This window comes from Sorex araneus, chromosome X (genome assembly GCF_027595985.1).
Source record: "Sorex araneus isolate mSorAra2 chromosome X, mSorAra2.pri, whole genome shotgun sequence".
Classification (NCBI taxonomy): domain Eukaryota; kingdom Metazoa; phylum Chordata; class Mammalia; order Eulipotyphla; family Soricidae; genus Sorex; species Sorex araneus.
Genome location: NC_073313.1, coordinates 208,873,950 through 208,901,611, shown reverse-complemented (window position 1 = coordinate 208,901,611; position 27,662 = coordinate 208,873,950). Strand labels below are relative to the sequence as shown.

At 39.0% G+C, this 27,662-nt stretch overlaps 1 protein-coding gene across 1 annotated transcript in view; it reads left to right on the top strand.

Annotated features, from left to right (window-relative positions):
- Positions 1-27,662, top strand: part of ATF2 (activating transcription factor 2) — a 78,674-nt gene that overhangs the window by 12,181 nt on the left and 38,831 nt on the right. The window contains exons 2-7 of the mRNA XM_004601172.2: positions 4,698-4,799; positions 7,047-7,121; positions 10,433-10,502; positions 18,819-18,915; positions 22,243-22,361; positions 22,494-22,622. Coding sequence (XP_004601229.1) covers positions 7,090-7,121; positions 10,433-10,502; positions 18,819-18,915; positions 22,243-22,361; positions 22,494-22,622 — 447 coding nt within the window. The 5' untranslated portion in view covers positions 4,698-4,799; positions 7,047-7,089. The remainder of the gene's footprint in view (positions 1-4,697; positions 4,800-7,046; positions 7,122-10,432; positions 10,503-18,818; positions 18,916-22,242; positions 22,362-22,493; positions 22,623-27,662) is intronic.

Genomic DNA, 27,662 nt, shown 5'->3' with positions numbered 1-27,662 from the left:
ATGCAAGGCAAACACCCTATCCACTGTACTATCATTCTGGCCATTGTAATAAGATTTAGTATGGGTTAGGTGAGGAAGTACAGTTTTCTTTTGAATTTGGAGAATGAGGAAGGATGGCGTGTGTGTGTGTGTATACACATACATACATATTTATACATATACAGATATATCCAAATACTACAAATACATAAGCAGTAGTAAGGGTGGGGAAGTATGGCATATTATAGGTTCTGTAGATCATCTGTTTCTAATTATAAAAAAGTAGTAAGCATTTCCTTAAAAGAAGCAATTTGCATAGTTAACTGTCTAGAAGAGGTGAACCTTTTTTCCATGGTCCCAGTGAGCTCCCTGTGCTTTGAATTGCTCCTTCATTTATAGTTCATTTGTATAGATATGAATCCTTTTCTGATCCAAAATCCTTTAAGGAACAGTCTGCATAAGAAATAGAATTTTGTTGCCAGCTTTAAATGTGAATCTGTCTTTTGGTATTCATGTCAATTATGGCTCTTAAGCCAAACTTATTCGGTGTAAAGTGCAACTCTATTTTCCCCAACAGTCTGCAGTAGGAAAATTTCTCACATTCATAAATGGTGTAATAATAGTTTTCAAATTAGTGGTAAAGTCTTTTCCTTTTAGCATCTTTCTCTAGGGATCAGCAGCCTTTTTCTAATGTGATTGGTAACTGAACTTCCCACCATGTGTACTTCGTTACTTACATAATTGTGCTCTGTTAAATTTTTTTAGAATGATTATGTGAATTTATCCTCCCCAACTACAGCCATTTGCATTGTTTTTCTGGTCTTCAAATATTTCTCCCCTTCTGTCACATACAGATTGGCTTTGCATATTTATAGAAGCTTTTATGAACATTTTTTTTACTCTTTGGCCACTGGTAGGACCTTCTGCTTTTTGTTTTGTTTGGGGGCCAAACCTGGAAGTGTTCAGGGAGGTTACTCCTGGCTCTGCACTCAGAAATCACTCCTAGTGGTGCCCGGGGGACCATATGGGATGTTGGGAATAGATCCTGGGTAGACTCTGTGCAAGGAAGACACCCTGCCCTCCGTACTATTGCTCTGGCCTGGACCTTCTGCATTTGAAAGCTCTGTTTAGTAGGCTAGTAAGGTTTTTCTACAAGATCATTCCAACAACCATGCAAAATAAACAAAAATTTTCAAGATCCAGTACTCAAAATTGCTTAAGAATTTGAGATATCATATAAGACCCAAAAACATAAAGTAGATGAAAACATAGGTGAGACACTCCAGGATCTCAACATCAGACATGTATTTGGAGACTCCACTCCAGTGGCAAAGGAAACAGAAGCAGGAACAAATGGGACAACATCAGATTAAAAATCTTTATCACATAACAACAGAAAAAAAAAATAAAACCTACTACAGAAAGAAAAAGACAGCCTTGCAAATAAGTGGAAGATATCTGCACATCATAGACCTGACAAGGGGCTGATATGAAGAGCTCATGCAACTTAAACAAAAAAACAAAAACAAAATCCCAATTTAAAAGGGAAAAAAAATGAGTAAAAGGCCTGAAGAGATACTTCTCCAAAGAAGACATATGAATGGCCCATGATAGACTAAATAGATGAATATGTTGAGAAAACAACTTCATTATTCACCAGCCTTTATTATCTTCTCTTTTCTTACATTAGAAGTCTAATATTTAATTGGACACACAGCAGAATAAAGACTGTATTTCCTTGCTTCCCTGATGTCTAGTGCATTCATGTGACTTAAGTTCTGGGCTGTGGTCCTGTGGATAGAAGTTCCCTTTGAAATTTGTGAAGTTTCCTTAAAAGGGAAGCTATTGCTGATTTCTTATTCTCGCTCCTGCATCTAATCAGATATGTTAGCTCTTCAATCATTATTTAATTTGATTTTATCATGCTTTTTGATGTTTCTGAAGAAAACTTACTCTCTTAGTCATCAAATAGTACCTAGTGAATAAGAAGATTTATAAAGGTGACTTAATACCTGTTAGCAAAATACCTCATTTTCTAGATCCACTCCAGTTTTTTTTTTCCCTGTTTTGGCCACACCCGGCGATGCTAAGGGGTCCCTCCTGGCTCTGCACTCAGGAATTACTCCTTGTGGTTCTCGGGAGACCATATGGGCTGCTGGGAATCAGACCCAGGTCAGCCGCATGCAAGGCAAACACCCTATCTGCTGTGCTATTGCTCCAGCTCCAGATCCACTTAAGTTTTAAGTAGAATTTGAATTCATAGGAATAAAAGAAACCCAAGCTATGAATATAATAATCAGTTATTTGATTGATTTATTTTTGGGCCTCGCACATGTTGCTTGAGGATTGCACTTAGCCCAGTGCTCCAAGGTTACTTCTGGTAATGTTTGCGGGTTTGATTGGCTATAGGATTGAGCCTGGGATTTCTGCGTGCAAAGTATGTATTCCAGTTCATTGAGCTGTCTTTCTGGTCCAGAGTAATTATTTCATTTTTGGGTGTTTTGGGGCCACATCTGGCAATGTTCAGGGGCTCTTTCCAATCCTGTACCCAGGAGTGACCTTTGGTGATGTTCGGAGAACTATATGTGGTTCCAGAGATTGAGCCAGCTTCCTCTGCATGGAAGGCAAGAGCCTTACCCTCTGTATTCTCTTTGATTTCTGAGTAGCACTGTAGCACTGTAGTCCCATTGTTCATCAATTTGCTTGAGCGGGCACCAGTAACATCTCCATTGTGAGTCTTGTTGTTACTGTTTTTGGCATATCGAATATGCCACGGGTAGCTTGCCAGGCTCTGCCGTGCAGGCGGGATACTCTCGGTAGCTTTGCCAGGCTGTCCAAGAGGGACGGAGTAATCGAACCCGGGTCGGTTGCGTGCAAGGCAAACGCCCTACCCACTGTGCTATCACTCCAATCCTGGCTCCTGAGTAATTTTAAACCAAAAGGGGTGGGGACCATATTTTGATAATATAAAATAAGAAAACAGAGTCTGAATTCTAATGATCATGGTTCTGGACTAACATTTGTTTGAGAGAAAGAAACTTTCAATGTTACTCAAAACACTGTTACTATGGGGGCCAGAACAGTAGTACAGAGGGCAGGGCATTTGCCTTGCATGTGGCTCACAGGGTTATGTCCCAAGTAGCCAAATGGTCCCCTGTGCCTACCAGGAATAATCCTTGAGCACAGAGCCACGAGTAAGCCTGTCGCCCCAAAACAATACCCCAAAATACTGTTGCTAATAATTTTCTGTCATTCTGTCATAGTTGAAACAAATTTTAGGCTGATACGGGTGTAGATGTGGGTGTAAAGGAAGTCAGCTACATTTTTCTAAGTTAGCAGTACATACACAGGGACAGAACCTGTGGATGAGATACTATGGTGTAACAGAGGTTCCAAACTTATTTGATAGCCTACCCTTGGTAGAAGGCCATCAGGGGGAAAAAGTTATTTTTGGAACCCCAATCCCCAAAATCTATCTTCTTATTTTTTCTTCTTTTTATTAGTTGTGGGGCCACATCCAGTGATGCTCAGTACTTAGTTCTGGTTCTGTGCTCAGTGATCACTGCAGGTGGGTTTGGGGGAACCATATGGGGTGCCAAGGATTGAACCTGAGACTGCCTTGGGCAGGGCAGTTGCCCACCTGTTGTACAGTTATTTTGGTCCCTGAAAATCATCTTCTTTAAAATAAACAGGCAGACTGGCTACGACTACCTCAGTGGGCCCTGGTGCTGGGGTGGGAGAGGAAAAATGGTCTCACCCACTTTGGAAAACACTGGTACAACATGTACATAAGAAAGATTGTTAAATCTCATTATAAGAAATTTGATGCTCAAGCATCAGCAATGTCAGCTATGACCTGACTCCCTCCCTCTTCTAATCTTAGTTTTCCCTTTTTGCCAGGGTTCCTTTGCTTGCCTTACATTCTTGAAGTTCTTACACTATGAAAGTTTTAGGTGTCTGTCCCTGAAGTCTTGGGAGGCCATAGCATTTTCTAGCATTGAAGATTTTATAGGAAATTTTACATTTTAAATACTATATTGGAAGGCAAAATTAACTTTATTTCTCTTCATTTTTAAAAACATTTTCATCTTTGTATTTAATGATAGACATGGAGCATTTTTTAAAAAAAATTTCAATTATTTTAGTTTCTTCTCCCCTTCCCTTCATGGCTGATGATGGTGTTGCAGTGAACAGGGTTGCACACATACGCGGCTGTGGTGCCTGCTTGGGATTGTACATCAGGTTGTGATGTTGGCATATTTGACCACGGTGCTTGCCAAAGTTCCACTCCTTTGGTTGTGGTGCTTTCATGCATAACTGTCAGCTGAGGGCCACAAGTTACAGTTGTGATGCTTTCTGGGGCCTGCTGTGGTTCTTGCACTTGTCCTCACCAGAGGCCATGCTTCCAGAGCTCAGGAGCTTTGTGCTCCAAGGTTACTCCTGGCAATATTCAGGGAACCCCAAACACAGTGACAGGCATTGAACTTAAGGCTAGCGCTTTAACCCCTGTAGTGTCTCTCCAGCCCCTCCAAAAAATTGACTTTCATTGAGTTAACAAATATTTATGTGACTGTGTTGTTAGGTTACAATTTCATGTTTCTTTTAAGTATACCTTATGCATTTTAAAGCATATTGAAAAAATGTGGGCTTGAACTGCATGAACCTATTTAGACCTCAGTAATGAGTTTGCTCTTACCTGCCTGTCTCCTTTGCTATAGGGACACTTAGATGGAAACTTGAGGAACACTGCTTACTTGATGAGAGCTGAAGGAGTTCCTGGCAGCAGAGAAAATAAAGCTCATGGCCCACCACCTAGAAAGGTAAGTAATTTTAAGCTTTTAATGTAAAAATATTTAGAACTTGATTGTTCTAAATTAAATCATATTTTACTGATTTAAGTAGGTATTTCCAAGCATTCCAGTCCATAGAATGTTAGTGATCTACTGTATTGATACTGTTTAGTAAAATAAAATATGTGAAGTGCAGCAGACTTGGAAATGTCCTTTTGGAGATATAGGGATTCTATTTAACCCAGATACTCTAAAACTTATTTTACCAAGGAATCTATTATAGTAAAAGATTCCAGTATCAAACTTCCAATTCTTTAGATTTCTATAAGAATAGCAACAGGAAAATTTTTTTGTATAGAAAATCAGAAGTATTTTCTAATAAGTATTACTGTAATTTGAGCTAAATAAAAATTAAATTTATTGATGTCAATCCAGTTTAGTACCTTAATTATTTCATGCAACTCAAAAACGTTAATTAGATGTTGATTAAGTGATTCAATTATACACTAATTGAATAGTGTAATGTATTGACATTGATGATGTAAAGTATATTGGTTTCTGATCTGTATGTATGACTTCTGAAAATTAAAGACAGTAATTGATTTAATAAACATGCATGGCAAGTAGGCTCTTTCAAAATACAGTAGTCTAATTGGTAGATAAATTGGTAGTCTACTATAGTAGTCAAAATATGGTACACTTTGTTAGATATATCAAACAAAATACATAAGCAAATATGCCTATGCTGTTGTATTTAAATCTGGGACTTCATATTTAAAGATAAAGTATTTGGTACTGGAGAGATAGTATAGGACTTAAGGCATTTGCTTTGTATGTGGCTGAACCAGGTTTGATCCCTGTCACTGCGTGACCAGGAGTGATTCTTGAGCAGAGATCCAAAGTAATCCCTAAGCACCACTGGTGTGAACTCCTGATAGGTAATTTTTGTTTGAAGGGTAGGCACTCTTAACTCTCAGCTATCGATGGACCCTCAAAGTTTTTGTTTATTTTTGGTGAGAGGTACTTTCCAGGCAGTGATCATGTGGCTCAAGAACCACTCCCAGTAATACTTGCTCACCAGGGCAGATGGTTCCGTGAAAGGGCTGAGGATGTGTACTCTGAGGGCCCTATGGTGCTAGGGCCTTGTTAATAGCTTTTGGGGGTCCCTAGGGCTACACCCAGTAGTACTCAACAGTGTTAGGAATTGAACTGATGACCCTGAGCCAGCAAAGCATGTATCCCTGGCCCCTGTTCACTCTCCCCAACCTCTCAGCCCTTCAGCTGTTTATGGTTTGTTTTTTTTTAAATTATTTTAATTTTGCTTTTATTCTTTTTGGGGGACTGGAGCGATAGCACAGTGGGTAGAGTTTGCCTTGCACATGGCCGATCCGGTTGATTCCTCCGTCCCTCTCGGACAGCCTGGCAAGCTACCGAGAGTATCCCGCCCGCAAGGCAGAGCCTGGTAAGCTACCCATGGCGTATTTGATATGCCAAAAACAGTAACAACAAGTCTCACAATGGAAACGTTACTGGTGCCCGCTTGAGCAAATTGATGAACAACAGGGACGACAGTGCTACAGTGCCTTCTTTTTGGAGGGATGGGGGGAGTGCGAGGGGGCACAGCCAGCAAAGCTCAGAGATTGTTCTGGCATTGCATTCAAGAATTACTCCTGTCATGGGCAGTGTCATGGGATCCATGGGATTGTACTTGGATTGGCCACATTCAAGGTCAGTGCTTTACCTGCTGTATTACCTCAGCTGTTTTTATTTGATGTGGTTTTGGGCCACACTCAGTGCTGCTCAGGGCTTACTTCTGGCTCTGTGCTCAGTAATCACTCCTGATGGTGTTCAGGGGACCATATGTGTTGCCAGATATCCAGACCTGGGTTGGCCACATGCAAGGCAAGTGCTCTACCTGTTATATTGTTGCTCCGTCCCACCCACTCGCCCCAAATCCCCCCAACCCCACCCCAGTCTATTTTTATTTATTTATTATTTTTTTAAAATTTCTTTTTTAATTAGTGAGTCACAGTGAGGGTACAGTTACAGATTCACACATTTTCGTGCTTGTTTTTCCCTCATGCAATGTTTGAGAGCCCATCCCTCCACCAGTGTCCATTCTCCACCACCAATGAACCCAGTATCCCTCCCACCCACCCCCAGTCCCATCCCTCCCACCCCACCCCGCCTCTGTGGCAGGGCATTCCAATTTGATATCTCTCTCTCCTTTTGCACCCCAGTCTATTTTTAATGTTGCAAAACCACTTTGTTTTTCAGTAACCTTGCCATGAAAAAGAGGACGTGATAAGTTGTTCAACCTATGAAATTCAAGTTACATGTGAATTCTGCCAGGTACGTATGCAATGCAATATTTGTATATGAAGACTTTTTTTTTTTTTGCCTTTGGTGGAGAGAGTGGAGGCTCAGGGCTTACTCCTGGCTCTTTGCTTAGGGATTACTCTTGGCAGGGCTTCAGGGATCTAACCGTGGTTGGCTGTATGCAAGGTAAGCTGTATTATCATTTCAGCTCATTTTTAGGTATTTTTAGCATTTCAGATTATAAAAGTTTTTCTAAGTTGTGACTAGATAAACAGCTTAGTGGGTTTTTTTTTTTTTGCCACCAATGAAAAACTAGCATGTAGTTGATAAGTTGATACTCTTACAGTATTTTTATATTGAAGAGCATGAAAATATACTTAAAACTGTGCATATTTCAGGGTTTAATGTCTTCTTAAAAATGTTCCAAATAATATTCATCCAATGAGATCTTAAGAAAGCATTTGCAGCAAAAATGTATATTCTTGTGAGGTCATCTCACTTGAATATAATTGCGGTGCTGAAAAATCTTCCCAAAAAGTGTACTCTAGCATTTCCCAAATTGTTTGACCTGTAATAACTGTAATAACCCTTTTGGTTTGTTCTGTGATAACCCTTGTTACTTAGGTGGGAATTGTTTTGGAAATCCTTGCTTTGAAAAGGTAAATTAGTTTTGATAAAAAGAATAATATTGTAGAATTATTGAATCAGATACAGTTGTTAAAAACCAAAACCCTGGCATTTGATAGAATACGAAACTGTTTTGGGCTGAGGCGATAGTACAGCGGGTAGGGCGTTTGCCTTGCACGCAGCCCTCCTGGTTCCAATTCTCAGCATCCTTTATGGTCCCCTGAGCACGAGGGCCAGGAGTAATTCCTGAGTGCAAAGACAGGAATAACCCTTGTGCATTGCTGGATGTGACCCCTGAAAAAAGAATAAGAAACTTTTAAGTCAAAATTTAAAAGTAGGAAAATTGGATCAGGAGATAGTACAGATGTCTGTAGTACATACTTTTTATATTGGAGTCCTGGGTTTATGCCCTATTACCACATGTTGCACCATTGGGAGCCACCTAAGCTGAGAATAGTTCCCAAGCACCTCAGGTATGGCCCAGAAGTTTTAAAAAAAGGGTAGGAAATAATCATTACTTTTTTCTTCAATACTATTGTTAAGCCTACTAAAGTCAGATACCCATATTGCATTTGGTTAATAAGTCTTTTTTGTTTTTGATTTGGGGACCACACATGAGAATGCCCAGAAGCTACTCTGGCTCTGTGCTCAGGGTTAGCTCCTGGTGGGGTTTAGGAGACCATTTCTGGTGGCAAAAATAGAAGCATTTCAGCCATTGTAAGGCAAGCACCTTATCTCCCATCCTGTCTATCTATTTGGTTCTGGCTGTTGTGTTTATTATGTTTAGAAACTGTCACTGTCACTGTCATCCCATTGCTCATCGATTTGCTTGAGTAAGCACCAGTAATGTCTCCATTGTGAGACTTGTTACTGTCTTTTGGCATATCAAATACGCCACGGGTAGCTTGCCAGGCTCTGCCGTACGGGTGGGATACTCTCAGTAGCTTGCCGGGCTGTCTGAGAGGGACGGAGCAATCGAACTTGGGTCAGTTGTGTGCAAGGCAAGCACCCTACCCACTGTGCTATTGTTCCAGCCCATGTTTTGAAACTAATACAGTAAAACAGTTTCTCTCTCTCTCTCTCTCTCTCTCTGTCTCTCTCTGTCTCTCTCTGTCTCTCTCTGTCTCTCTCTCTCTCTCTCTCTCTCTCTCTCTTTTAAGAAACTAGGTTTTTTGGGGGCTGGAGCGATAGCACAGCAGGTAGGGCGTTTGCCTTGCACGCGGCCGACCCGGGTTCGATCCCCAGCATCCCATATGGTCCCCCAAGCACCACCAGGAGTAATTCCTGAGTGCATATCCAGGAGTAACCCCTGAGCATCGCTGGGTATGACCCAAAAAGAAAAAAAAAAAAGAAACTAGGTTTTTTTGTTCAGTTTAATTTCGTTGTGTTCTGGTAATGTTGGTTTTTGTCTCTTTCGCCAGAGTTGGCTATAGAGAGGTTTGATAAGATTTAAATTTGATTCCTTTTTCCCCTCTCCATGGTACTTGATATGTTTGCTAGTGCATCATGTCAGGATGCATGTGATATCTCTTTGTTCCACTTTTAGGGGCAATAATAGAAGACTGAAATGTGAGTTAGTTTCAGGTACAGTCAGCCTAACCCAGTCATAATAAATAAAGTGTATATCACCATATCTCTTTGTAGTTTATCAGATTTGTTGATGGTAGTTGCCTAGATCCATGTTTCATTGAGAATTAAAATAGTGACCTCTTTTTTTTTTTTCATTTTTATTGTGGTGTAGTTGACATATAGCTATTTTATGGTATGTATCACATGATTAATAGCTAATGAAATGATTGCCACAATAAATACATTAAACATCTGTCTTTTCAAATAGGTACATATCTCATCTTATATAGTTTTTCCCTTTTGATTAGAATATGTAGAATTTACTCTTAGCAGCTTTCAAGTATACCATACAGCAGTGTTAACTGTACTAGTCATCATGTTACACATTATATCCCAGATATTTACAGCTAAAGTGTGTGCCTTTTGACTGACCACCTTTATCTAATTCCTCATTTGTTTCTGCTATTATGTTGTTGAACAATTTAGGTCGAAACACCATACTCTAAACCTTTTTGAGTATGAAATTTTCATATTAAATTTTTTCTTAAATTTTAGGCACCATGGTTTATAAAATAGTTTATGATAGGGTTTCATGCATAAAATATTCCAGTGCCATGCACTCTACAGAGTTTCCACTTCCTTGTCCCACTGTCCCCTTTACCCCCAGTAAGATTTCTGTTGCTTTGGTGCACTTGTTATTCCCCCACTATGTTTCTTTGTATCCCACACATGAAATAGTATTTCTTATTTTTTTATTCATGTTACTTCATTAATATAAAGTATTCATATTACTTCTTACGGTATGAATTTTACATGTTGCTTATTATATGAATTTACATATCGCATGGGATTTAGGGTTAAAATGGTTAAGATATTGTATTTGGGGTATGAGAGATAGTATGACAAGTAGGATGCTTGCCCTGCTTGTAGCCAGCTCATGTTTGATTCATGTCACCACTTGGTCCCCTGAACACAGAGCTAGGAGTAAGCACTGACTGCAGCCACGTGCATCCAAAATAATTTTTTAAAAAGTCTTTCTTACTCCAATGGAAAATGCAATAATATTCAAATAATATTTACTTTAACTTAGTTGCTTAAAAATATATAATGTGAAGCATCTATTCATCTCTTAATGTTTGTTTGAATAGGCAATACAAGGACCTGTGGAATATGAGTGATGACAAACCCTTTCTATGCACTGCGCCTGGATGTGGCCAGGTAATATATGTGTTAACTTATGTCATTTTATATATTCCCATTTATTAAAACATTGATGATAGTACATGTTATCATTAAAGGTTTATTTTGGAGATAGAATGAAAGCAGCCCATATAATTTTGGGAAAGAAGTGCTTCTTTTTCCTCAGTAGATTATTTGAGTTTACAGAAATACAATATTATGTGCTGGAGATGTAGTTCACGTGATAGAACAGAAAGGTCCAGGGTTCATTCATGGCATTAATGGCATTAATCACCCCTGGGTTAATCCTGCTGGATCCTGCCTATGACTGCTGTGATTCCCACAACTAATAAAAAACAAAAAATCCAAAATATGAGAGATAGTATGGGATGCAGCTGAACGATGAATGTATGAGGTCCTGGGTCTGATCCCCAGCACAACCAGAAAAAAAAAAATACAAGACTTGTATGGGAAGGTTGAAAACCTGAGAAAATTCAGGCTGTAGAGGGGCTGAAGAACTGGCTCAGAGGGTTAGAGAAAATGTTGTGTATGTCCAGGCTTTAAAATTATTATTCTTTTATCCTATTTGGCTATGATTCATTCAAAAACTGTCTAATTGGAAATTATATGAAAATAATTTAACTTTTTATGGTTTTAAGAAATTAGTGAGCGGCTGGAGCAAAAGTAGAGAAAGTGGGTAGGGTGTTTGCCTTGCATGGGGCCAACAGGGGTTCAATTCCCAGCATCCCATGTGGTCCCCCGAGCATCGCCAGGAGTAATTCCTGAGTGCAGAGCCAGGAGTGACCCCTGAGCATCGCCGGGTGTGACCCAAAAGGAAAAAAAAAGAAAAGAAAAGAAATTACATGATATTCAACCTTCAGAATATCATGAATGTGTTATTGTTCCTAAGTTTTAACATCTTTAGTACAGAGAATATATGGAAACATTCCCCCAAAAAATAATATCCTAGTGTTATTCATAAAAGGTATTAGTTTTTAATGGCCATTCAGTTATTATTAATCTATTGTCTTTGTACTAATCTAATTTAAAATAACTATGAGTACTGAGGAATGAAGTAATTTAATGTGTAATGTTGTTAATATGTACCTAAATATATAAACTAAGTCATAAGTATGCACTGCTTTCTTGGTTTTAATTTATTTGGCCATGTTTGAAGCAATTTATACCTTAATTGTATGAAACCTTTAATATAAAATGACCACAATTAAGTTACTGAACATACATATCACTCCCAGAGTATATGCATGTCTTTATGTTCCTGGTCGCTCCTGCCCCTCCTAGTCCTTGTTGACCTCTGATTTGTCACCATAAATTAGTTTGTAATCTAAAGAAGTCATTTCTTTTTTTCTCTAAAATTTAATTTCTTCATATTTTGTGATCATTATTTTTATTGTTGAGTAATATTTCTTTATTCTATAGTTTTATCTGTTTGGGGACATTTGACTTCTTTCCAGTTTTCAGTTGTAAAAAAATAAACTGAATATGCATATTCAGGTCTTTGTAGACATGCTCTTTTCCTCTTGGGTAAATACTTAGGGATGTAACCTTGGTATTATATGGTGGGTAATGTGTTTATTTGACCAACTTTATGTATACCGCTTTACATTCCTGCCAGTAGTTACCCTTGTTGACATTTGATGTCTTTTAATTAATTTTAGACATTTCTGTTATGGTTTAATTTTTCTTAATATACGAGCACCTCTTTGGGTGCTTTAACTTGGATACCAGATATTTTACTTGTTTTCAAAAACTGGATTGCCTTTTAACTTGAGGGAGGGTTTCCAGAGGGCCACTTTTGGCAATACTGGTTGGCCCGGCAATGTGGTGCTTTCTCCCAGGTGTTGCTCGGGTGCTGCTCAGGCCAAGTGGTGCTTGAGGACAACAGGTCATATCCAGCAGTGCTATGGGAGAGGCATGTTGTGCCTGGAATTGAATTGGAGGTTGGGGGTAGGGAACGGGGACGGAGGGCTCATACATACCTGGCATGTCCTTCACCTCTTTAAGCTATCTTCTTGGCCTCTGTTTTTTGTTTGTTTTATCATGTCTGTTATCTCTGTGCCAACTTGTAAGTATATTTGAAGGAAATAAAGACTTAACAGTAGTTGTAGTAAAAATTATGTTTCGTGGCTAGAGAGAGAATTCAAAGGACTGGAATACAGGCTTTACTCAGGTTTGATCCTTAGTACGTTTGTTCGCAGAGTAGTGCCATGAGTAACCCCCAGAACTTAGACTTGCCCCTGAGATTGGTCTCCAAATAAAAGCAATTAAATAAAATTCCCTTTGTAAAATTTTCTAACTTTAGGCTAGTCACTGTGCTAAGTTTTATGTGTTATTATACCCTTTAATCTTCAACATCCCTGACATGAGTGGGCCCCCTAGCAAGCACGCAGAGCAACTATCAGCTCTGCAAGAGCGGCTCAAAAACAAAAACAAAACAAGGAAAAAGACCAACCCATTGAAATGTTTAGCTGGAGAGAGAGTTCAATGGGTAGGGTGCATACCTTGCATGCAAGCAACCCAGGCTGGATTCCCGGCACCTGTATGATCCCCAGTGAAGAGGCAGGAGTGAAACGCCGGATGTGTCTGTCCATCCCCCATTAGACACCTCCACTGCACCCCCTGCCCCCCCAAAAGTGCTGTTGTTGCAGTTGTACAAATGAGCAGTCAAACTGAAACTTATTGTACAGTTTTTGAGTCATTGAACTAAATATTGGAGATAACTTGAAACTCATGTGTTTTTATGCTACATATAATAAAACACATCTCTAAATAGAATGATCAGATATCAGAAATCTTTTTGTATGTGTATTTTTTTCAGTGTAGTGTAGAAATTTTATCTTCTTTTATTTATAAAAGTATCACAGAAAATTGTAGATAAGTTTCAGAGTACTAAATTTCAGGGGCTGGACTGATAAGTGTAGAAATTTTATCTTTTATTTATAAAAGTATCACAGAAAATTGTAGATAAGCTTAAAAGTACTAAATTTCAGGGGCTGGACTGATAAGGGTTAAGACATTTTGCAGCAGCTGACCCAGTTTGATCCTTGGTACCACATATGATTCCCTTCCCCTGACCACCATCAGGAATGATCCCCTGAGCACATTGTAGCTGATTGTGACCCCCAAAACAAATCCCAGTAAAGGACAAATTTCAATAAAATCCAGAAAGGAGGGAGAGCATGTGATACATGCTATTTCTGTATTCTGTTTGTATGCAGATAACACAGTTCATGAGTATTTTGTGTGCTGACTGAAAACATGAGTTTATTGTTGCTTCATAGTATTCTGTTGCTATCCTTCATTCTGAACTTTTAAAGTTGTAATGTTCTGATATCATTCTGCATAATTTCTATATACATATCTGATTGCTTATAATATGTTTATAGGAATAAAATGAACCACCAGATAAAAATGTATATATACATTTCAAAGTTTAAGTAACATTCTTGGGCTGGAGAGATAGTACAGTGGGTAAGGCATTTATCTTGCATGCAGCTGATCCAGGTTTGATTCCCAGTATGGTTTCCCAACCCTGCCAGGGGTGATCCCTGAGTGAAGATCCAGGAGTTAGCCCTGAGTCCTGAGTGTGTCTCCAAAACCAAAATAAATAAAAAAATTTTATACTTAGTTATTTTTAAGTGATCAGACTCTGCGCCAGGCTGTCTTCACTAGGGGCGCCTCACAGTGCAGCCGGTAAGAACCCTCCCAGCCCCAGAAGCTGACCTCCACTCCCCATCCACCGACATGCTCCAGGCCACTTTCTCCAGACACATTATAAGAGAATTTATAAGACATTATAAGACATTTCTTACCCATTTTCCATAATTACTACACCATATTTGATGGAGTTCAGACAGCAGGCAACAAATCACACACACAGACACACACAGACACACACACACATACACACCTCTCAGAGAGCCCGGCAAGCTACCGAGAATATCCTGCCCACACAGGCAGAGCCTGGCACACTACCCATGGCATATTCGATATGCCAAAAACTAACGATCGGTCACATTCCCCTGACCCTGAAAGAGCCTCCAATCATTGGGAAAGACAAGAGAGGCTGCTAAAATCTCAGGGCTGGGAGGAATAGAGACGTTACTGGTGCCTGCTTGAGTAAATTGACGAACAACAGTTGACAGTGATACAGTGACAGTTATTTTTATTTTTTGCTTTTTGGGTCACACCCAGCGATGCTCAGGGGTTAGTCCTGGCCTTGCACTCAGGAATTGCTCCTGGCAGTGCTTGGGGGACCATATGGGATGCCAGGGATCGAACCCGCGTCGGCCGCGTGCTAGGCAAACGCCCTACCCGCTGTGCTATCGCTCCGGCCCCCAGTGACAGTTATTTTTAAATAACTAAGCTACTTGGCAGAGCCTGGCAAGCTACCCTTGGCGTATTCAGTATGCCAAAAACAGTAACAACAACTCTCACAATAGAGACGCTACTGGTGCCCGCTCAAGCAAATCGATGCTTGAGTGCTACAGTGCAGGAATTTTTAAAAGTGTACACTAATTTTTATTCTAGTAGTTCCTCTTAATCATTAATCTTTGAATCAGAATTACAGTCTTTTGGCATGTACCATTGAAACTCCTATATATCTTTGCTTCCAGTGTCTCATTGAAAATTGTTTCTTTGGTAGATTGTTTATAGACTGCTTTACAAAGGAGATAAAGATGCCTTTTGTAGTCTAAAGTTCCAGTATGTTTGTGTCAGCAATTTATTCATGTGTAATAGAGTCCTTCAACTACTGAAAGAAATAGAAATGATAATTAGTAAAATGGCCTGACTTTTATAATTTAGTTGTACCTGTGTATTCTGTTAAGTAGGGTTCATCTATATTATGGCTGTGAATACATGAGTTGCACGATCAATGACTGATTCCTAGCAAAGTTTATTATGGTACCAGTAAAGCCCATTTCTCAAATATCAAGGCTTAATTTATTATGGAAACAGCACCTCCCTCCCATCATGGTGACCCTATTCCATCTTTATTATCTTTTGTAACCCCTTCCCTACATTGTTACAGTGATTGGGGGGTTGCACACATGTCTGGTTCAGTGCTTGCATGTTCTAGTTAGGTTCACCCCGGGTCAACACATCAGGTTGTAGTACTAGCAGAGGCTTTCTTCCTTCACTGGTGGTGCGAGTGCACTCCTTGTGCTTAAGGTTGTAGTATTCTCCAGCATGCCAGTAGGCACCCAGTGCCCTGTGGGGGTTGTACTCCTGGCCACAGTGCTCATTTTTCTTTGTAATTGCAGTGCCCCCTGGGGTTCGCACCTCTTTGTTGTGATGTTTGCAATACACCTGAAAATTACTCTTGCTGGGAACGACAAACAGTAGTTCTGCCAGGATCAGGTTTTTTGTATGTGGCAGCATAGGGGATTGAGCTCCAGTTTTTCAACTTTTTACTGAGATGGTTATATATTCTACTTGAGACTTAGCCAGAAAAAATTCTTTGTTGACTCCCTTTTTCATTATTTATTCTGCTATATCTTCAAAGTTTTATTTACTAAACTGCTTTCCTGCATCTACAGTACTTTGTATTAGAGTTGAACTTTGAATTGCCTCAAGAGCTTATTTGAATTCAGTATATCGGTATTATTACTAGTAATAATACTCTAATACTAGTAATATTAGACGAGATGGGGGCGTTTAGGGTGGTTTAGGGTGGTATGGCCGTAGACAATACTAGTAATATTAGAGTTTTTCTACAAAACTTTGTCTGAGATAGCAGTTTAAATAGTTCTGTAGAAGCATTAGCATATAGTAGCTACTTTGTATTTGTTAAAAAAAATACATTTTATTCATCTGTATCTTCATATCTGTTTATATTACTTATATCCCCCTTCCCAGCAGCACTTTCATGTTGTTAAGTTTGTTGTTTTGATACTGTCTTATAAGTTTCTATTAGAAATAAATCTTCTCAACCTTGTTACCAACCTTGGTTTAACTACCCTGGTTTCAAGTCCCAATTGTAGTGTATTTTGTCATTGTGAATAAATAAAAATTCTATTGTAGATCAACAGTGTCTTCATAAATAACATTTAAGAAAATTCTATTTAATTTGCAGGTTTGATATATATTTTACATGAGACTTTAATATTTCTTGCTAATGTTCATATGATTGTAAATACTTGAAAATAATTTTAGTTTGTTCCTTTTCTCAATACCAGTCAGTGGGCCACAGAGGTGGTATAGGATATAAGACACTTGCCTTGCATGCAGCCGACTTCGGTTCAAATCCCCTGAAGTGCATATGGGTTGCAAGCATTGCTGGGAGAAACCTTCAAGCAGCACAGAGACAGGTGTAAACGCTGAGCATTGCTGGATGTGGTCCAAAAATCCAAGCCTAGGCACTGTGTGAACTCTGATGGAGTGTGAGGAGAGGGATTTTCCAGACTGAGGGTCACTGGACTGATAGGTATTCAGTGTCTCATACACACACACACACACACACACACACACACACACACGTACACATACATATTTAAATTTAGAATGCAGATTATAATAAAAAATAGTTGTTCTTTTAAAGTGTTTTAAGGTAATTCTAGTGCTACTATTATTAGTTGCATCAGAGGATATAATGAATTGGGTAGGGTTGAAAGGATCACAGAGAAGATACCCATTTTGATGTTCTAGGATAGTTTGTTCATTGTATTCTTCTACCACGTCCTTTTCAAAAACATACAAAAAAATCACTCAGCTTCTCCCTGGGAATCTACCTCCTTTCTTCCTTCCTTCCTTCCTTCCTTCCTTCCTTCCTTCCTTCCTTCCTTCCTTCCTTCCTTCCTTCCTTCCTTCCCTCCCTCCCTCCCTCCCTCCCTCCCTCCCTCCCTCCCTCCCTCCCTCCCTCCCTTCCTTCCTTCCTTCCTTCCTTCCTACCTACCTACCTACCTGGCAGTGCACAGGTTACTCCCAGCTCTGTGCTCAGGAATTACTCCTGGCAGTGCTCAGGGGACCATATGAGATGCTGGGAATCAACCCCGGGTCGACCACATGCAAGGCAAACGCCCTACCTGCTGTGCTATTGCTCCAGCCCAATCTACCTCCTTTAAGTGAACAAGGTGCCCCCCCCCACCCCAGTTGTACCCAATACTTCTACCACTTCTCTGAGGGTGGTATTGCCGACCTTGGGAAACCATTGTTGTAGGGGAATCAAGTTGAAATACATATGATTTTATCATCCCTGTGTATAAGGATATAGGTGAGAGTAAATTTGGATCTCTTAGCATAACAGGTTATAATTGTTAGAAATAACAAGTAACTATTTTGTTTTGCAATTGTTACTCAGTAGGGAATGTCTTCATAAAGGTTGATGCTAGACATAATCAGGAGATATTTAAACAATGTGCTATTATGTTGCAATCATAAATATTACCTAGCCACTATCTATGATAAGTGTACCTTAAATAATTTTTTAATATAAGAACTGTAATAAACCTAAAATCATTTTTAAAGTAACTTTAGTTATCCTAAGTTAAAAATACAATTTTGGGGGGTCAGAGAGATATAGCAGGTCAGGCACTTCCTGCATGCAGCCAACTGTTGGTCCCCAAGCATATGGTCCTCAGAGCATTGCCTGAAAACAGCCAGGAGTAATTACTGAGTACTACCGGGTGTGGCTTAGTGCACACCCACACCCCATAATACAGTTTTTGAGTTAGGGAAATGCCCAAAGGGCTAGAGCAAGAATTTTGCTAGCTGGAGGCCTGGGTTCTATCCCTAATCACCATGCTAGGAGTAGCATTTGAGCACCAATAGATGTGACACAAACTCTCCCTCCACCCCCACCCCCCAATTAATTGTGTTTTAAAATGAACTGATTGGCTGCTGTTTCTTCATTGGATTATAACAGAGGTATAAAGAACCCAGCACACTTCTTAATTTGTCCACGTATAATATTTTCATAAGAAAATTCTCATTTAAGTGTGGTAAGTAACCAGAAATATCAATAGGTTTAGTTCTTTCTCCAAAAATCATTGTACAATGGAACATATATTTCTGCTGATTACTATGTTCTACAACAGCAAATCAATCAGTAGTGGTCTAGTTGCAGTGTTCCAAATGAAATTTATTTCTTTGCAACAGGTTTGGTCTTTAGTGACCTCGTAATAATATCGTTTCTTGCTTATTCTTGGATAATAGGTTTCTCTATCATTATTTAAAATCTATTATGTTTATCTGTACTAACAATAGATTCTTTTATAGTTAAACTATTTCATTGTTAATGGTGGTTTTACATGTTGTGGAAATGAATTTCCTTATCATTTTACTTATTTGATCAAATTGAAAATCTTAACTGTATTTTAAAACTTTCTGCCACAGCGTTTTACCAACGAGGATCATTTGGCTGTCCATAAACATAAACATGAGATGACACTGAAATTTGGTCCAGCACGTAATGACAGTGTCATTGTGGCTGGTTAGTATATGCTTTTATTAATAGATTATATACATATTTCACCTGGAATGTGCACAATTTTGTGTATTCTCTGTAAATAATATAGTCTGGTGATATTCCAATGACTTCATATTCAGTAAATGTTGGCAACATGTATTTTACCCATTACATTTCCATGTTTACTTCTGACCACTCATTTTAATTTAAATTTCAATGTCAATTTTGTAGAAGTTATTTATAACACTGGGAACATTCATGCCATCTCCATAGTTTACATTAAAGAATCATTCAACTAATGTGTATAGAAAATGTTTTTTTTAGCTGTTTACACCTGCTTTACAATGCTGTGTGAAGACAGAAAATAATCAAGCTCCTGTTGCAGAAGAGCAATTAGCAGATTTGTTCATTAGTGTTTCTTTCAGAACTGACCATTAGTGTTAGTAAGTAATCTGATTTAAGTGGGCCTTAAATTCAGTCAGTGCTCTTTTTGTATGTTGATCCTATATGAACTTATAGTATCAACTAAGCAGATGTTTATCTTGCAGATTATGTGAAAGAGAAGCCTATTTCATGCATTGGTTTATTGTCTTTCCATGCTGTTTTTTGTACTTAAATATATATACACACATCTATGTATTTATACACACATTATAAGATACTTCATTTTTTGTGTATTTTATAAGTAAAATTATAAGAAAAATTATGAAATTTCTATAAATTTCAGATATTTGTCATAATTAAAGACTCCCGTAAATATCAAATTTAATTCTTCCCTTTTGTAAAATTCAGACTATAGTATTTGTAAATGTGGCACTGTGCCTGCATACTGAATTTAATTGGTACTTTAAAATTGTTGCTCACCGTAGAGATTAATTTGTAGCAGTTATATCTTTGAGGCAAATATTAGATGTCTCCTGAACTTGCAGTATTTTTATAATGAAAAAATCAGAAATAACAAAAAGTTGATAATTTATCAAAAACAACTTTGAAAAAATAATGAAACTTTTGGCACATCTGTGAAGAAGTAGAAAAGAGTGAAGTATGCATTTCTTTAGACTACTGTGAATCAGTTATTTAGAGCTGGAACCATACAAGCAATCAAGCAAAATAATACCAATCTGGAAAGTTTGCCTCAAGTTTGGAAGGTCCTTGCTTCTCTGAAACTTCATAACTTAGAGATGAGGTTCCCAGATTTATTTATTTGTTTGTTTGTTTATTTATTTATTTTGGGGTCACACCCGGCGATGCACAGGGGTTACTCCTGGCTCTGCACTCAGGAATCACCCCTGGCAGTGCTCAGGGGACCATATGGGATGCTGAGAATTGAACCTGGGTCGGCAGCGTGCAAGGCAAAGCGCCCTACCTGCTGTGCTATCGCTCCAGCCCCTGTTCCCAGATTTATTTAGTCTGAGTGCCTCTGGAAGTGTGCCTTTGTTAAGCAACAAACAGAAAATGCCTCCCAGTCCCACCAGAGTTGAGCAGGAGAGGTACTAACAGCAGGTAGGGCTCTTGCCTTGCATGCAGCTAACCCAGGTTCAGTTCCAGATGCCAAATATCGTCCCACAAGCCCTGCCAAGAGTGAGCCCTGAGCATCGCCAGGTATGACACAAAAAGCAAACCAAAACCAGTTCTACCTGAGTCTTCTACTACGCCCCCTCCCTATCTTTTCAGTACCCCTTCCTTGTTCCCAGGTGGTATCACCTATTTTGGGAAACACTGCCTCAGTAACGATCTCTGTGTTACTTTAAAATTCAAAATTGTTAGGGATTAGTTTCTAGCAATTACTTTCCTATTTCTGTTTATTACAATAGAAAAATGCAAAAACAAACAGCTCTTGACCATATTTTTAATACACGTTGAAAAGCTTAGTATTGTCTGTTTAAATGCAGTTTATGATGTGTGTGGTATATATTTGATGATCAAAAGCCATAAGCCATTTGCATGTCTTAAGTGATTATGCCTGTGTTACCTTTTTAACCTTCAGCATTCTAGTAACCATTGATAAGTTAATTTATGTGTATGTACCTGATTTTGTAGACATGTCTTTTTCTTTAACACACATTTGGAGCCTTATATTAAGCTAGATAGACAGACCTTTGGGTGTAAGCAAAAGAGTCAAAGATTTATATATTTGTTTTACAAATTCAGTCATGATGAACTAACTGCTCTAGCTTCACTAGATTTTGCTTCATGATGAACTAACTGCTCTAGCTTCACTAGCCCTACTGTAATCTGATATTGGAAATCTTTTACAGGTTAAAAAGAAAGGATATGTGCATTGTAGACTATTTAGAACAAGAGTCATTCTGATAATAAAAAAATGACTAATTTTTTAACATGTGATAGGTTGTTTTAATGTTTAATATATTTCTATGTAGTAAACATATTAGTACTTAAGATACAAATTTGAGAAAGCAGAAGTTTAAAGTTACCTTAATTTTTTTCACAAGTGACTTCATAAGTATTTTATACCTAGAATCCTCCTCATGGAGACTTAAAATTGGTGCCCTAAAATATATAAAATGAGAGTACAGGTTTTAACTGTTACCTGTTCTGATCAATATATTTAGCATGGGAAATAGTAAGGTTCAGTGGGTAAAATCCATAGTCTTGTTAATTTTATTTCAACATGCATTTTTAACTGGTGTGTGTTCTATAATCAATACCTATTCACGGGTACACAGCATGAACACATTCAGATACAGAAAAAAAAATTCAGGTTGGTGAGAAATTGAATAGACTATTCCTCTTCTATCTTAAAATTAACCTGGAACATTCTATAAATATGAAACTCTTACATAGCCCCTCATACCGAAATTGAAGAATACATTACTATAGAAAAATGGCTTCAATAGATAGTATTCAGAAGGGCATTATTTTATTGTTTTTGTTTTAGGCTTTCTAACCTTTTTCTTTTATTATTTTGGTCTACTTAATAAAGGTTCTATTTTAGCCTAAGCTTGTTTCTACAATAAATCTTAAACTCTAGTAGAATCACCTACTTACATGAGTCTACATGCTCTTATTTTACTTTCCCCCCAATAGCATGTATTTTAAAATTAACTATTACAAATTTTAAAAAATTACTGCTGTTAACTGATCTGAGCAGAAGAGGCTTTATATCACTTAGGAATAGACTAAGGAACTTGAAGGACTTCTTTCTTTTATGGTTTAAAGTTGGAGGAAATAAAAACTTAACCAGTTTTGTTTGCTTTAAAGGAGGAGGTCTTTCCAAAGAGAAAATTAGCAGTTTACTGAACCATTCCTGCTAAATTATTGATTTATGAGATATATTTTGCATTCTTGTGTATTTAACTTTATATGATTACTTCTTGATATTTATTTCAGATCAGACCCCAACACCAACAAGATTCTTGAAAAACTGTGAAGAAGTGGGTTTGTTTAATGAGTTGGCAAGTCCATTTGAGAATGAATTCAAGAAAGCCTCAGAAGACGATATTAAAAAAGTATGTGAACCATGAAAAACCAGCCCCAATACTTCTGACTGAATAAAAGCAGTTTACACCTCCTGCTTCTTAGTTAACATGTACTGAGTATTTTAAAACTCCTGATAATTTTCTTTAATGTTTGTGTTTTAGATGCCTCTAGATTTATCCCCTCTTGCAACACCCATCATAAGAAGCAAAATTGAGGAGCCCTCTGTTGTAGAAACAACCCACCAAGACAGTCCTTTACCTCACCCAGAGTCTACTACCAGTGATGAAAAGGTTAGGCAATTGCATTTATAATATGAAAATCAAGTAAGGGGGGGAAAATTCAGTATCCCAAGTAAAGTTGAATATTTAATTTATCAGAATTTATGTTAATGTGATAAACAATAATTCAGTGTCAGTTTGTCTATGTATAAAGCCTGTGACTAGTCAGAAATTTCAGGCGAGAAAGACTTCATTTTCAGAAGATTAACTTTTTTTAATGTGTGTGGGAGCCAGGGGCTTGAGATCCACATCTGGCTGTGCTCAGGGTGGTGTTGGGGATTGAACAAATGTCAGCCATGTACAAGGCAAGTTCCTTAACCCCTTTATTCTCTTTCTGTCCCCAGTACATGCAGAAAAATTACAGGGAAAAAGTCAGTTTGAGTAAGACTTTTAAAAGAATATAAATTTAAATTTTCCTGGGGCTTGCTATTTTATTTTTAGCTAGTTATGTATAATGATAGGCTTAATTAAGAATCCTTAAAATTAAAAATATTGGCCAGAGAGGTAGTGTAGAAGTTAGGCACTTGCCTTGTATGCGGCTGTGGCAGTGACAGTTCAGATTCCTGTACCCCATAGGATCCTGAGCCCCACCAGTTGTGCTCCCTGACCAGAGTCAGGAGTGACCCTCCAAAAAACCTATTTAAATGCAGGTTATTTGGGCTTTTAAATGAGAAAATATATATATACTCATTCTCAGCGATGTAAATTTTTGATAGAAGAAATGCAAGATAATAATGATACTCAGTATAGACCTTCCATGGTGACTTAACGCCTTGTTCTTGGATCTTTTATATCTTGACAATTTATGTATACCAGGGCTGTAGTGTATGTTAAGTTATTGTCATTTTCTTTTTTTGTTTTGTTTTATTTTGTTTTGTTTTTGGGTCACACCTGGCGATGCACATGGGGTTACTCCTGGCTCATACACTCAGGAATTACTCCTGGCATTGCTCAGGGAACTATATGGGATGCTGGGACTTGAACCCGGGTCGGCTGTGTGCAAAGCTAATGCCCTTCCCACTGTGCTATCACTCCAGCCTTAGTTATTGTCATTTTCTTGATCGCTTCATTTATAAGCAAGGAGTGAAGATTTATTTTGAGGAAGTGTCATGCAGGGCGCGGTGAAGGGGTAGTAGGATACATAGAGGGAACGGCATACTCTTTCTAATTACTAGGCTTCTGCCTTGGTAGAGGGACTATAAGAAAAGTAGAATTAACTTTTTACCTATGAATACCTATTTTCCTCTATTTTGTGTCTATTTTTTCATTTCCTGGTTATCAAAGTGCATTCTCAAGGATCAGGAAGATAGCCCGTGTGGAGGTCCTTGAGTTTGATACCTGGCATCACATGTTCTCTTCCCTCAGGGTTAGCCCTTGTGGCTTCTGGACCAAACACTGACCTGACAGCTTGCACTTCTGGGCCAAGCAGGCATTCCTAGCAGTGGTCCTTGGTCCCTCCAGTCCCACTGGGGTATGGACACTGAAAAAAGTGCACTCGGCTGGGATTGTAACTCAACTGGTAGAGTATATCCCATAAATGTGCAAGGCCCTGACTGTGTTCCCCAGCACATGTTGCCTCCTTCCCCAGCACTGTAGGATGAGGTCAGGGTAGCTCCCTGAGCACTTTTAGTGTTTGGTCCCACGAGGTGTTTTTTGTTGTTGTTGTTGCTATTTGTTTTTTAAATATACTTTCAGAGTCTGGAAAGGGAGTACAGGAGTTATGTCACATGCTTTGTATGAGTCTTATGCCTGGTTTGATACCCAACATCACGTTCCCCTCGTGCATCATACCAGGTGCATGGCCCAGGTAATCCCCGTTGCACAGTGCAGGCAGCACAGCATCCCGGGGTTCTTGCATTGAATATCTATTCAGTACACCAGGAAGGTCCCTGGGCCATTTGAGCACTGCTTGGGAGCAGACCTCCCAGTGCATTTTCTGTATAAAAATTATTAATATACAGGAAAATAATACCAGAATTACCCATTAACCTATAATGGGGTAATAAGAATCACTAATAATTTGGAACATTCTTCTAAGATATGTAAGATAGATGGAGATATACTAGTTCATTTATATTGTACTTTAGACATTTATCGTTAATGATTATTTACCGTGCCATTAGATATTTTCAGCCTTGGTGCTATAGCCAATGCCAGGCATTCAGGACCACGGACTCCCAGTTGCCATTGAGGTCTGCTTGACCTCAGAACCATATTTGGGACCAGGCATCTGTGACTGTTAATTCTTAGTTGCTGCTCAGGCTGGCTTAAACACGGCTCCCTCCCAGACCCTTGTGGAACACCAGATAGAATAGAGATGGAGGAACTCCTCTGCCCTGACTGCAGCCTGTAAGGAATTCAGACTGCAGTAGCCATACAAGCCACCAGAACAGTACTTCAGACAACAATCTTCATGATGCCCACTGAAGTGCAATTAATGCAATGTCGGCATTAATCAGAAGAGTTCAAGCAGAAATCATGGATTTAAGTTAGAGTAGCTGAACTGAAAAAATAATGTAAAAGATCTCAACAGCAGAAGGGAAGAAGCCCAAAATTGAATTTCTGAACTCAAAGATACAGTTGTTTCAGAAGCCATCCAGAAAGACTACCCAAAAGAAGAAAGACTTTATTAGTTTTTGTTTTCGGGTCACACCCAGCTGTGCTCAGGGCTTCCTCCTGACTGTGCTTATGCCTGGGGAGCCATATGTTGTGCTGGGGATGAGCCAAGGTCAGCCGTGTGCCCTACCTGCTGTACTCTCTCTCCCAAGGTAACGTGAGGGCTTATGAAACAGTGGCAGGAGGATCAGCATTTACATTATAGGGCTTCCAGAAGGAGAAGGGAAAGAAAGAGGCAGAAGTCTCATTTAAAGAAATGATAACCAGGATTTCCCCAAGCTGAGGAAGGAGTTAGTTTCTCAGATACTGTACACACAGGTCTTTTAAAAGAGGACAAAACCCCAAACATAAAATTAACATGAGAAAAATAAGGGGCCATAAAGATAGCTGAAACATATGAAAAGCTTGTCTTGCATGTGCTTGGCTCCAAGTTTAATTATCGACCTCACATACCTTCTTGCCCCATTACTCTCAGGTGTCGCCCAGGTGTCCCCCAGCACTGCTGAGTGGCCCTTGGGTGCTACCCAGTACTCCTGGGCCAGAACCACATACCCGAATTTTGCCTGGTCCCCAGAACAGAGCTTGGGAGCCTCCTAAGTCCCCTGCCTGCCTACAAATGAAATAAAGTAAAAGATAAAGAGAATCCTTAAGGTAGGAAGAGAAAAGCAGAGTCACATAAGAGATTATAAGTCAGTGAGATTTCTGGGACAGAAATTCTGTGGTGGCCAGAGAGATCGTAAGGAATTAAGGTTGTCGCCTTGCATATACCCAACCCCAATTCAGTTCTTGGTGCCACATCTGGTTTGCTGAACATCACCTGGAGGAATCCTTGAGCACAGAAGCTAAGAATAAATTCTAAACACACTTGAGTGTGATTCCCGTCCCCACCTCACTAACCACCACACTCACCAAAAAGCAACTTTTGGGGATGAAAGAGAGAGGCATTATATATATGCAAAATGCTGAATGATAAAGAACAACCAAGAACACCTTATCCATCTAGCTTACTCAAGATATGAAGCAGGAAGAGCTTTTTAGATAATAGTCAAAGAATTCTTTTCCACTAACTCCTAAGAAAGGGAAACTCCACTCAGGAGGAGAAGAGTCATGATGGGCTCTTTTAAAATCAACTCAGTATTTGTTTGCTTTCAGTTTAAAGTAGACTGAAGACCTTGATTGTAAACTTTGTGATAACCTCCAAACAAAAGTACTTAGAAGACACAAACTGGAAGCAAATATATCTCAGTAGCACTGCACTGTAGCACTGTTGTCTCGTTCTTCGATTTGCTCAAGTGTGCACCAGTAAGGTCTCCATTGTGAGACTTGTTACTGTTTTGGGTATATCAAATACACCACAGGTAACTTGCCAGGCTCTGCTGTGCAGGCAAGATACTCTCGGTAGCTTGCCGGGCTGTCCAAGAGGGACAGAGGAATCGAACCCGGGTTGGCCATGTGCAAGGCAAACACCCTACCTGCTGTGCTATCGCTCCAGTCCTCACTAACTATATAAAAGATATACGATAAAGTACAAGGGAAGAAAGAGACATACAAAATAACAAAGATATACTGCAGTTTTAACACCCAGAATCTATGAAGAAAAATGGCATTGCATTTTCTTTTCCGATAGGTATAACGCCAGTGTCATCAGAAGGTACAGAGTGGTAAAATGGATTAGGAAGCAAAACCTAACCTGTTTGCCAGATACCTACTTGAGTTTCAAATATAACCATAAGTTTAAAATAAAAAGGTTGGAGGGTAGGGGAAATAACACAGGCAACTGATGCACAGGGCCCCAGGTTTGTTTCCTATAACTAAATAGCCTCCTGAGCAGTATTAGGTGTAGCCCTGCTGGGGAGGCTTCCTATATACAATAGTGAGAGTAATAATGACAGGTGAAAGGTTGGAAGGGAACGTTACAAACAAATGGTGACTTTGAAAAAACAGAAACAGTTCTATGGATAAAATAGACTTAAAACTAAAAGAGGTAGCTAGGTGGTAGTGGGCATTATGTTATGATTGTCTTTCATAAATGTCCCTTAATCTCATTAACACAGATGTGCCAAATGAAAGACCATCAGAATAAACAAACGTTTGTTAACACACCTGAAGACAGACATTGACAATATCACCATTACAATAGGAAACTGTATCCCACTCTCACCAATACTCAGATCAGCCAGGCAAAATTATCAAGGAAACACCAGCCATAAATGAAGGGGTATACAAGATGAGCCTTCCAGGGCTCTCACCTTGAATGAGGCCCAGTGCACATGCTGTACGTAGGAGACATGCCAGGAACACATCACATTGTGGGATACAATATAAGTATCAATAAATTCATGAAGATTAAAACCACATCTACCTTTTCAGACCTTGATACTCAAAACTAGAAGTCAACCATAAAGAGAAGACTGGGAAAACATTCATTATATGGAG